The 12,790-nt window shown below is 38.6% G+C and overlaps 1 protein-coding gene across 1 annotated transcript in view; it reads right to left on the bottom strand.

Annotated features, from left to right (window-relative positions):
* Window positions 1-2,625: 2,625 nt before the first annotated feature.
* Window positions 2,626-12,790, bottom strand: part of LOC139708752 (SH3 domain-binding protein 2-like) — a 39,076-nt gene continuing 28,911 nt past the window's right edge. The window contains exons 8-14 of the mRNA XM_071620687.1: window positions 11,989-12,229; window positions 11,320-11,383; window positions 10,463-10,561; window positions 8,933-9,018; window positions 6,146-6,209; window positions 4,245-4,307; window positions 2,626-2,961 (exon numbers count right to left, since the gene is read on the bottom strand). Of these exons, the coding sequence (XP_071476788.1) occupies window positions 2,839-2,961; window positions 4,245-4,307; window positions 6,146-6,209; window positions 8,933-9,018; window positions 10,463-10,561; window positions 11,320-11,383; window positions 11,989-12,229 (740 nt within the window). The 3' untranslated portion in view covers window positions 2,626-2,838. The remainder of the gene's footprint in view (window positions 2,962-4,244; window positions 4,308-6,145; window positions 6,210-8,932; window positions 9,019-10,462; window positions 10,562-11,319; window positions 11,384-11,988; window positions 12,230-12,790) is intronic.

Here is a 12,790-nt window from a genome sequence, read left to right as displayed (position 1 = left end):
AGAACAAGGAAAACAGAAAAAAAAAGAAGAAAGACTGTTAAGACATAAAGAACCTTTGAGAATTTGAGTCAAGTACCAAAGATGAAAGCCTAGGTTTTTGTGTGCAAGAACATAGAGTCAATTGAGAGATGGTATGGTGTATCTCAGCTATTGTACACAGTAATGCCACAGTCTGGGGGATGACAGATTGTATAAGATATATACTTCTAATATGTATACACAATATCTCATCTGCACAAACATTGACCTATTTCAGGTGTATAAAGAGTCCATGGAATTAGCAGTCAAACTCAAGGGGGAAAAAAAAAAAGGGGTAAATGCTTGTGTGTTGTAGAATAAAAACATGCAAGATTTGTCTGCGATAAGTCACTGTGCCTGCGTCATGGAAGCCACATTCAGTCTTCGGCACACTGAGATATTCTTTCATGTATATGAATAGCTCATGTCCGCATTTCCCCTGATTGGATTGATATGAACCACTTGCATAAATAATACTCCTATCTCCATCCCGAATGATGAATATAGACAGAGTGTGCTTTAAGGTATGCTCACATGTTAAAAAATTATAGAAAAGGCACTGTGAAATACAAAGATGCATACACACCTACATACATACATATACAGACTGGGCGTTTGGATGAATGTATTTACAGAAGTCTTCTCTATATACAGGTTTAAGATATCGAATTTAGATATGTACAGCACAAAATATACACACAAAAAAATCCAAATCAATGACCACAGGTAAATGTACACCATGACAAGAAGAGGATCTTGGGTCATTTACTACTACATCAATATGTATGGTGAAGGATTTTGTCAAACATAGTGACATCATGGTCCGATGAGCTCACTCCTGAGATTTGCATCATCCTGAAATCTATTCTCCCAGATGAGTTCTTGTTTTCTAAATCCCTATTTCACTTTGTTCACCAAATGACATGTGCATTGTATTGCTTGCTTAATCAACTGGCACAGCTGTGTGGTAGCTACTTGTCAATGAATAAAGATTACCTAATCTTTCATGGATTTGGATTACCTAAATCCACTTTATGCCAATTATGTCCCTTGTCCTCCTTGTTGGATTGAAGCACACTGCCACCCCTTGCTAACTTTACAACCACAAATAGGCCAAGCTCGGAGTGATTACTGTATGCTGATTAAAAAAAAAAGCTTGGCAAGAGTAAGCTGAGTGCCTGCCAGCTAGCATATGAACGGTTAAAGGACAAGTTCACCTTCATAATTATGCATGCGTACTGAGTGGATGCAGCAATATCAGTAGAACACATCAGTGAAAGTTTGAGGAAAATTGCACAATCCATTCAAAAGTTGTGAAAATCTCAAGTTTCTGTGCAGTCACTGATGGATGAGAAGACTACTACAGTTTATGATATCACATGTGTGGAACGACGTAAGGAAAATAAGAAGAGACTTCCAAAAAATTGCATTTATTGAAAAAAGTACACAGTCCCTCAACTTCTTACTACCATATTTTAAGGATAATATCATCCCCCCCCCTGTCTTCCAGAAGAGGCACATAAAATGGTCTTTTATCATTAAAAAAAGTGAAAATATTACAAAATTTTAAGAAATTTTCTTTCTATCGTCATCACAAGCTGCAGTAGTCTTCTCATCTCGTGATGGTTGCAATGAAACTTCAAAAATTCAAAACATTTGAACAAATTGTGTGATTTTCCAACTACTTTCTTCATATGGCGTGTAATACGTGGACAGCAGTTGGGACAGGCACAAAATAAGAGCTCACTCTCCACACTCAAGGAGAATCTTTAGCATAAAGATTATGCATGAAATTATGAAAATGAAAATGAATTAAATAAAATGAAGTTCAGCTCCTCTAATGACTATATGGTACTTTCATCATATAGGAAAGCATAATATCTTTTCCCTATTTTCTTTGAATATCTTTCTCCTCCTGTCTCTTCCACTGAAAGCAACCTTGAAATTTGACCAGACAGGGATGTGGGCTTTGCTTTCTCACTCACACACAGGCTTTGACGAAATCCGCCTTTTACTGACAAGGCCACCAAATCCTACCAAATGTGTGCATTCACGCAGAAGTTTACGATTGCAACCCTGCTCCAAATGGCTGGAAAAGTAACATCTTCACCTCGCATTTATCATGGCAAGGTGACAGACTTTTCATATTTGGAAAAAAAAAAAGAAGAAAAGATCTTTTAAAAACTACATGACACGTAGTTGAAACACACTCCAAACTGTACTTTAGTCACTTATGTTGAATAATATCTTCCAAAACCTGCACAGCTTTCTAAATCAAAAGCGGATCCAGTGATGCACAAACTATGAGGGCGCTATAGCAGTGCCAGGAAATGTTGCCTTTTGACAGACCACACCCAGAGAGTGTGAAAATTCTATGGACGTTGCAGAGTAAAGCTAAAATTGTCTCGGTCCCGAGTGACCTCACAGATATGATTTGGGTGGTGAAACCGAGGTAGACTATAATCCGCGTCCTCATCCAACAGCCCACTCCTTCCCTGCTGGTTGCCGGGTGGAGGAGAGGCGGGATGTATTGGGCTGTCACAGCTTTGGGCTGTCACAGCTTTCGGCAGCGTCGATCATCATTACCATCGCCATCACCACCATCGTTGTCATCATCACTACCATCATCTTCGCTGAAGGCGACCTCCCTGCCCACATCGGGTTGGCCAACGTTCTCGTCCACTATTGGTATCTGAAATCTCACACAGCGAATCACATCAGTATCCACAAAGCATCAGAATTTGGGTTTCTCCAGCCCTCAACACCGTCACGGCTGGATGCTTTCTGCGATTTATGCCGAAGTCTGTCCAACTACTTGCTTCATCCTGTGTACGGCTTCTGGAGCAACAGTTGACTGTTTGGCAGGTAGTTGCTCTTGTAGAAATCCAAGAGTTTCAGTACAGTGTCAAACTTGGGGTTGTGGTCTAAATGCAGGTTGGAATCCTGTAGAAAGGACAAAGTCTGGAGGTTAGACTGAACATCTATCTTGACAGCAGAAAAAAAAAAACCAACCTCCATCAATGCTCGCTCACACATGCATATTGATAATCTTGATTATTAATTCTGCCTCCCTTTAATATGCAAACATTAATGGGTATTCCATTTCCTACCTATAAATCTACTTGACTGTATAATTTAATTTCTTGTTTCATTTTGTAGTTTCTTCTATTTTAGGAGGATGGTGAAGTTGCTACAAATGTTTGAGAGGGATTAACTCACATTCATGCTTCAGTGCGGTCTGAAAATACACATCAATGAGTTTCAATTTTCAAAATAAAGCATCTTTTTACAATACAAGTGACAAACAAGAGGTATGCATGAAACATTGGGAAATAAAATCTTCTTTTACACTGGTTTACAGCTCAGAAACTGTTAATGACATAAATGGCATGGGGGGGGGGGGGAAGCAATTGAGCCTAAATTTTCCTATCTTCTAAAAATACCCAAGTGTTTTGTCACTCAGAGTAGTCCCTGGCAAAAAAAAATTGGATGAAAGTTTAAATGAAATTCAAGAGTTAGGAGAAAGTCAACATTTCACTCCACATTTTGGTTTCTTTTAAAGTAACATTTGATCTATGCAAATCTGTTTCAAAAATTTAAGAATTTAATCAAATCTTGACAACACTTCAAGATTCATTATGCCTCATACCCTCCAAAGGACTAGGCATGGAGGATGTAGAGTGCTTTGCCCAGGGGCATAACTGCTGCAGCTCGGGATTTGAACCACAGACCTTAAAGGGAATGGCTAGTAACTGATCAGTGGGAATCAGTGGGAATGCTGCTGGGTGATTGTTTCGATTCTTGTGGGATTCATTTAAGAGTACATTATGTATCTATTGTTGTGTGAAAATTATTTGATTAAGAATGGTCTCATATTCAAGTTATGTGCAGTTTAATGTTTCCAAGTTATAGCATGCTTGTACAGTGACGGGGCATTAAACTGCACATTACTTGAATATGAGACCGTTCTGAAGCAAGCAATTTTCACACAAGATATATAATGTACTCTTAAATGAATCCCACAGCATTCCCACTAATTCCCACTGGTCAGTTACTAGCCATCCCCTTTAAATTTCAGTCTATTATCTTATCCACTGAGCCACAACAGCTCCTAACCTTTGGTCTTCATTTAACCCACTACTTACAGAAACCTGGTCACTCCTGCACAAAGTGTATGGGGGAGTTCAGAATTTGGCAGAGGAAGGGCTAAGACTCTGTTCCATTACCTGATCCTGGAAGATCTTGTAGTGTTTGCATCTTGTGTTCTGACTGTCCCATACCATCAGCACCTGAAATGACATTAAGAAACGCTTCAGTGTCAGGGCATTATCAGTCTTTCAATCTCACTGATCCTAGAGAAGAGTCAAACAGCATGAAGTACCACAGTTCATAAAAGATAAGCGCAAATAAACTGTACACACCACAATACCCTTTGGCCGTTTTATTTCTGTTTAACTTGCAGGGGTGTAGCTCTAAAAACATACTGACACACATTGAGAAAATCAGATGTATATTAATCATATTTATTATATTTATATAAATCATATTTTGGCATAAGATGTGACAAATTGCCCAAATAGTACATGCGAGATAAAATTGCAAGTACACATGTATTCATTTACAAAACATACATTTTCTTTACTTTTGACATGGGAAACAAACTGAAAATCAAACAAACATATTCAAATAGCGAGAAGCTCTGGTTTTATAGGCCACCTGATTTGCAAATGAAATGTGACAAAACATAACAAAAGTTTAAACAAATTCAATACAAGTTTAATATGTATTGTTTCCAAAGTCAATACTACTTGAAAAGAGATAAAACTTATCTTTCATTCTATCTCTGTGGTTCTTGATAACAACTTTAACTATATGTGAAATTGCCTCACACATTACGATTCACAAAATATTATGTTCTGGAAATTCAGGGTGTACCAATATACAGTATTCCACCAGAAATTGTCATATATTGATTAGGCATTAGTGATGACATATGTTCTCAAATATTTTGCATTGAGTGCTACAGCAAAGACTTACAAGCTGAATCAATTAGAATCGCTATGAGATGCAATGCATAAAGCATTATTGCAGATTTCAGTATCATGTGTACAATTTTCATTTTCTCCTGGTGTATTTTTGTCCTTTTTTTTTTAATTGGAGAGGGGGATGCTAGGATCGCTGACAGAAAGTTTTTCATGCCTTCAGTGTATGTCAAAATTTCATCTCATTCCCAAGCTACACAAAACCTCCAAAAACTATATTTTTCTTAATACAGCAGGGAAATGGTTCCTTGACGACTCATTTCATCTCAGCCATTTCAAAGCCAATTTTCATCAAATAAACATTGAATTCCTCTTGAAATTACATGCTCTCTCACATTTCACTAAAGGTTTCTCATTATATTATCTAGAACATGTAAGAAACCTGAGGTTAAGTCTCAACCAACAATATAAGATCCCTTTAAAGGATCACATTGTATTTACCAATATACAAATGACGCACAGGTCTGAGTGCGTCAGTCGGAATTGTGTGCATAAGGTAACTATGGAATGCTTAACCCACGAGGCGAAGCCGAGTGGGTTTAGGTTAAATTCCATAGTTGCCGCATGCACACTATATTCCGACTGACGCACGAAAAGACATGTGCGTCATCTGATTATAGAATGGGTAATTTTCTTGCCAAAAACTCATTTTTCTATCGTGTTACCCAATGACAAAATTACTGGATGTATTTCCTTTTGGCTTGCCGTAAACGAGCATGCATCAGTTTTTACTGGACGCATGGCCGGCCGTGCATTAGTTTTTACTGGACGCACGGCCAGCCATGCATCCAGTAAAAACTGATGCATGGTTGTTTCAGCCAATAGGCATCTCATACTGAGTGCGCGAACGCTTGCTTAGCGCGCGAACCTTTGTTACAAGTACGCGTACTCTTGCTACAAGTGCGCGATAACATGTTTACAACTGTGACTTAGCGTGCGGCCAGTAAAAACCAACACATAGCTCTCGACCAATGAGATCGCAGGATTCTCGCTACTCATTCTATAATTCCCATTAAACCTGTGCTCTGAGACATCATAACAATGTCCAATCTCTATCAAGAAAGTAAAGAGCAGAATACACCAACCTGCCCTTGCTCCGATCCAAGGCGAATGAGGTACATTCCATCCATGCGGTATTTACGAAGAAGACTGGACGACAAAAAAGGACATGAGACCATAAAACACTACTGGCGAGCATGAAATTCAGAAATAACTAAAATGTCGCTTTGGCGACTGGTATGCCTCCGCCTTAATGTTCTCGCAATATTCCACGTCTATACTACTATGTCTTGACAATGTGTCATGAGTTTCACATAACTGGCAAAATATTGAAAAGACAAGTTTGTCACAAACATGTTGAATGTTCAATTTCCTTGAAATAGGTTTAATTGGATGTATGGCTATACTGGCTAAGAAGAGCCCAGGTAGTTGGGGATTTGAGGATTTTTACTTCACTTTGAGTCTTTTTGCTATAAGTCTATTCATTTATTAACTTTCAAGGTATGGAGAAAAAGTGTAATTTTACTATCAAATGGTAAAATTTTTGCATTTCAACTTGGCCTTTGACCCTAGACCTTTGACCCTATGACCCTAAAATTCCCAACAGAATCACTGTCAGGTAGAACATGCATCTGTACAGATATGTACTACGTTTCATGATGATACCTTGAGCAACATTCGAGATATGGACAAAGAAATGAAATTTAGCGTTTTCACTTGATCATTGACCTTTGGGCAAGAAACTTCCCAGAGAATCTCTGTTGGGTGATCAAGTTTAAAGAAAAATCGGGCAAGTATTGCATTTGAATATGAGGGAACAAGGAAAAGTAGAAATTACGCGGTGCGTAACATATGTCCCCGCCGGAAGTAGCATTTTGTAACAAAATGTGCAATATAGGTAAAAAATCAAGGTCAAAGGTCAAAGAAGTCAAAGGTCAAAATTCTGTGTAGAAGTTTTGAAGCCCTCACCTAGTGCCATCACATAAAGCAAATGGAATCGAAATTGGGTTAGAAATGGCGAAGGAGTAGCATTTTGTAGCCAATGTACAATATAGGTCAAAAATCAAGGTCAAAGGTCAAAGAAGACAAAGGTCAAAATTCTGTGTAGAAGTTTTGAAGCCCTCACCTAGTGCTATCACATAAAGCAAACGGAATCGAAATCGGGTTAGAAATGGCGAAGGAGTAGCATTCTGTAGCAAAATGCACAATATAGGTCAAAAATCAAGGTCAAAGGTCAAAGAAGTCAAAGGTCAAAATTCTGTGTAGAAGTTTTGAAGCCCTCAACTAGTGCCATCATATAAAGCAAACGGAATCGAAATCGGGTTAAAAATGGCGAAGGAGTAGCATTTCGTAGCAAAATGTACAATATAGGTCAAAAATCAAGGTCAAAGGTCAAAGGTCAAAGAAGTCAAAGGTCAAAATTCTGTGTAGAAGTTTTGAAGCCCTCACCTAGTGCCATCACATAAAGCAAACGGAATCGAAATCGGGTTAGAAATGGCGAAGGAGTAGCATTTTGTAGCAAAATGTACAATATAGGTCAAAAAATCAAGGTCAAAGGTCAAAGAAGTCAAAGGTCAAAATTCTGTGTAGAAGTTTTAAAGCCCTCACCTAGTGCCATCACATAAAGCAAACGGAATCGAAATCGGGTCAGAAATGGCGAAGGAGTAGCATTTTGTAGCAAAATGTACAATATAGGTCAAAGGTCAAGGTCAAAGGTCACGACTGAAATTCTGTGTAGAAATTTCAAAGCTCCCATGTAGTGCTATCATATAAAGCAAACAGAATCAAAATTGGCTCATAAATGACAGAGAAGTAGCAAATTGAAGATTTTGATCACACACGGACGCACACACGGACACACGGACGGACGGACGGACGGACGGACGGACGGACACACGGACGGACACACGGACACACACACGTACGGAGCCCGTTTCATAGTCCCCTGCTCGAACTCGTTCGGCGGGGACAAAAAGTGAAATTATGAAGAGTTGACCTTGACCTTTGACCCATGACCTTTGACTGGCTACTTCACACAGAAAATAAAAGGATAGCTATCAACCCTGTATTAGTTGGGATAGAGATTAAGATGAAGATTGTGAATCATTCAGTTTACTCGATTAAAAATGTTATGGCAAAACGCCAAAGACTAACACAGTTATGTTACAATCGAGTCGATTATAAAATAGATTGGGATACACTTTAAAAACAGTAAAGCTCATTAGCAAAATCTGACAAATTAGACTGAAGAAAGATCACGATAACTTATTTTGATTATCACAAAATTTGATTAAGTAGATATATGACAATCGGACAAGTTTAAGGTAATATATAAATTATAGGTGATGATACAGGTTTATGTGAATATATATCAGCAACAACAATTATGTGAAATACAAATATGAAGTGTGTATCCTTTACAATTCATTTGCCATTGCCATTCACAGATTTGAGATGCAGGCATGGTTTGAGTAGTGTCAAATATATACTCTTACTATAATTACAATGAAGATTCTTATGACAGTTCTTTAATCATCTTTGATATCACATGATGCCCTGTGATCAGATGGGCCTTAAGATTCTGTCTGTTTGTGTATTAAACTGTGAACAATATATCACTGCTACATGACATGAAATTATATTAATCTTTAGAATTTGATCACTTTCCACCCATTTTACGTCTGATTCTCATGAAACTTTTACTAGTCTGTTAGATATCTCAATCAACCTGAACATTGAGCTGCATTTTGCTTTTTAGAGCACAGTACCACTCATGCATCAGTGACACTATCATTTAACCATGACACTGCAGCATTTCTTATCAAAAATTAGAATTGAAAAATACATACACAAACAAGAAAAAGCAAACATACCTTTCCGTGTACGCCTTGTCTGAGGACTGGATATCAGCTGCATCCGGTAGGAGAGGAACCGGCACGGGAGCACTCTGCGGTTTAGGCTAAGGGGCGGACGGACAGAATCTATAATGGTAACTTTTATTGCGGTGGCAAACACAGGAGCATTGAACAGAAATGATATTCTTTACATGTACTTCAAATCCATTGGGACTGTGGAATAATGAAAATATGACAACAGGTGTTAAAGGGACTGTACAGTACTGGTTGAGGTGGGGATTCATGTTTTGAACATTCCTATAAAGTGAGATAATGAGAAACCTCTTATGAAATATGAAAGAACATATAATTTTAAGAAGGATTCAAAGTTAATTTGATAATAATTGGTTTTCAAATGGCTGAGATATCAAAAAAAGTGATGATAATAAAAGGCGACAGGCCACGCCTTTTATTAGGATCTCTTTGTTTCACCCTGTTTTTGGATATCTCAGCCATTTCAAAACCGATTTTCATCAAATAAACTTTTGATACCCCTTAGAATTGCATGCTCTTTGATATCTCATAGAGTGGTTTCTGAATATCTCACAAAACGTTAAAAGCTAAATCCTCACCTCGACCAGAACTGCACACACCCTTTTAAAACTCATCCCTTGTAAGATTTGATTTGTTTATATTTTCTAGGCAACCTTGACAACAACAACAAAAAATAATGATAATGGACTATGCAAGGAACTGTTGCTGACAGGCTTGGTGACACAGAGGCCTACTGGTCATCGTATCTTATATTGACATTAAATGGATTGTGTCCTGAGTGGTGCAATACACCTGATGATGATTCAATTTGATAATTTATTTCTCTGTCATGAGAGGTGTGCCTTTTCTATACACTACAGTTGGTAGTAGTTGATAACAAGAGGAGTTTTTCACATTAAACAAACTCTGTCTCACACTCCTTCCCCCATCCCCCCGCCCCCCCCCAAAAAAAAAAAAAAAAAAAAATGTCACATTATATGACTTAAAGCACTTTGACTTGACGTTCAACAATGCCAAAATAAATTTGATTGATCAATTGACATTTACTCACAGACACAAGAGTTAATAAACTGTAATCAATCATAAACAATACAGGGCAGTATGCTACTCACACATTTATACATGCACGGCTATACCTCAAAAGAGAGGCTTGGGGTATGGTACATGCAACGGGTAAAAAAAACAAAACTAAAAACAAAAACAAAAAACAAAACTAGCTAATTCTCAAGAGATCCATAAATTTTCTGTATCCATACATTTACTCTTAGATTAAAATGCCTTATGGGCACTGTTCTCTACAAAGCACATTCACACTTCCATGAATCTCACTTTCATATCATGGTTTAACAGAGGACCCTTGAGTAAAGAATTTACACAATATTCATTTTCTTTGTCAGGTATGCTACTTCTTGCATCTCTACATATCCTTTTTGACATGTGAGATGAAATTGAGACAAAGAAATGAATGGAAATAAGAGCATGAAGGAGCGAGAAACATGAGAAACTTCCCATTACCTTGGTGACAGGCGGCTTGGCAGCAATTTTTGGTTTTGGTCTGGTGGCAGGCTTGTTGGCATCAGATGGCTTGGAGGTTACCAAAGGCTTGATGGGCACCTGCTAAAATTAGGGTGGGGGAGGGCAAAGAACAGGTAAGAGATAAGCTGGAGCCAGAAGCAATCTGAGGAACCAGCCTCTATAGATTTTTTAATCTCATTCTAAGTCAGTTCACTGCAAAAACTACACACACATAAACAAATTTAATGATATACATTACTATTACTATGCAAAGTTACTATTAACCACTGAGGACGAGTCCCGAGTATACTCGGCAAGCATCTACTGGAAATGCGTGTTGTAGCAAAATCAGTCCGTCCTGAATGTGTTAACATGCAAAAGAAAACAGCATTACATACGGTACAGGTATGTGACAAGTTATACAATCAATGTAGGAATGTAATCAGACAAGTTTCAATACAATTATGATACTCTCATTGCTAAGTAAGGCTCTCATAAACCCAAGCATGAAGCATGAATGCCTCTTAACCTGTTGAGGATGGGCTGATTTTGCTACAACACGCATTTCCCATAGACACTTGAGTATACTCGGGACTTGTCCTCAACGGCTTAACATCACATGAGTGACATGTCTCTTTTTCCAACCAAACACCATGACCCACATTCACAAAGGCAGTTTACATCAACTCTGCCATTAACATTCAGTCCATGGACCAAAACAGGCACAAAACAGGTTCACTTTTCACAAAAGCGTGTCAGCTTGTATGTTCATTACTGGGTGTCTGTTGGAGTATGCTATCTGTCACGTACATTTATGCAGATGAATATTACATCATACCCAGAAGTATGATATTTACCTCGGCAGGCAGGTGTGGTCTCTCAGTGATATTCTTTCTAAAGCTCTTGCCTTCGGGTCCTCTTCTGCTGACAATACAGGTAACAAAGGGACATTGATAGTAATAAAAACATTAAATATGAACTCATGCATAAAAATGACATGTGATATCTACATTGTAGTTAAACATGGATGTATACTTATCATCCTTTTGAGTACAAAGACATCATGAGCTTGACTATGAATGGAACAAATGTAAAAATACAATAGTTAGATACAACTTGTACGGCCATACTCAGAAGAGGCATATTTGCATTCTGTCACTTGTTGCTGGACAAACTGACGCCCTTCAGACCAGCTTTATCATACCAGGGACGGGGAAAATCTAATGTAACAAGAGGCCTATCGGACATTATGTCACAGTGAAAGTACAATGTAGTCTCAAGTCAAATTTTGCGTAACAAAAGGGTATATTTGAATATTTGTCAAAAGACTATTGGATTTAATGTCATGGCAAGAATTAATCCAAACAGAGACTTTTGCTAAAAAAAAAAGCACGGGCCGAGGATTTTTTTTTGAGGATGGGGGGGGGGGTTCAAGGTCTATAAGGTCGAATATTATCATAATATGATTATTCCAAACAATTGAAAGATCAGGGACGTCAAAAGAAAAGGAAGACTCTGACACAAACCTTAAACCTGGTTTGTCATCATCCATGCTTTCATCGATCGATGCCTGCCTCGTCATCATCCTCTTGTTCACAGACTTCGGTGGGATGTCGCGGGTACGCGCTCGATTCTCCAAGGCCTGCTGCAGACCTTTGCTCAGCAGTAACAGCGGCTCCGGGGCTGTGACAGGGGGAGGGGGCAAAGGTCGCCCCATCTGCGGTGACGAGCACTCTGGCTCGGGGGTGACGTAGTCCTCGTCAAAATCTGCCACGACAACGCAATATGGCACATCATTCCAATTCTTCACCAAACAGGCATATCCAATACACATGCATGAGCATCAGTGAAGAACCTCTCTGAAAAGTTTCATTCTTTGCCCGGCAAAGTCTTTTGAGAACTAGCGCACATCAAACAAGAAAATGGAGTTTCAGTTTGATTCATTTACAAGAAGCTCCTGGGAGAGCCTCGACTTCTAGTGGGAAGGACCGTCATGACAGAGTCATAGCATCCGTCCCACTGCTTGCAAAAGTGTGTGGCCACTTTTTTAATCTGATGCCACATCACACTATCACATGCATGGCCTCTTTAAAAGGAGAAATATGAAACAACGTGCCTGTTCAGGCAAAATTACCATCCATACTGAAATGATGAGGTGCATGTAAGATTCTGGGCATTCATTTCTTCCTTTTTGGGGGGAATGGATGATACAGCCACTTTCATTATGAATTTAAAGGACTACAGCTGAAGTGCAGTGGCACCAGACTGCCTACATAAACATGGAATGAAGATTTCGACTCGCATGAACTGTAGTTGCTGTCTTGAAAG

Source organism: Diadema antillarum, unplaced genomic scaffold (assembly GCF_040938485.1).
Source record: "Diadema antillarum isolate AM-2024a unplaced genomic scaffold, OU_Dant_1.0 seq00001370_RagTag, whole genome shotgun sequence".
NCBI classification, from domain to species: domain Eukaryota; kingdom Metazoa; phylum Echinodermata; class Echinoidea; order Diadematoida; family Diadematidae; genus Diadema; species Diadema antillarum.
This window is presented reverse-complemented; position numbering and strand designations above follow the sequence as displayed.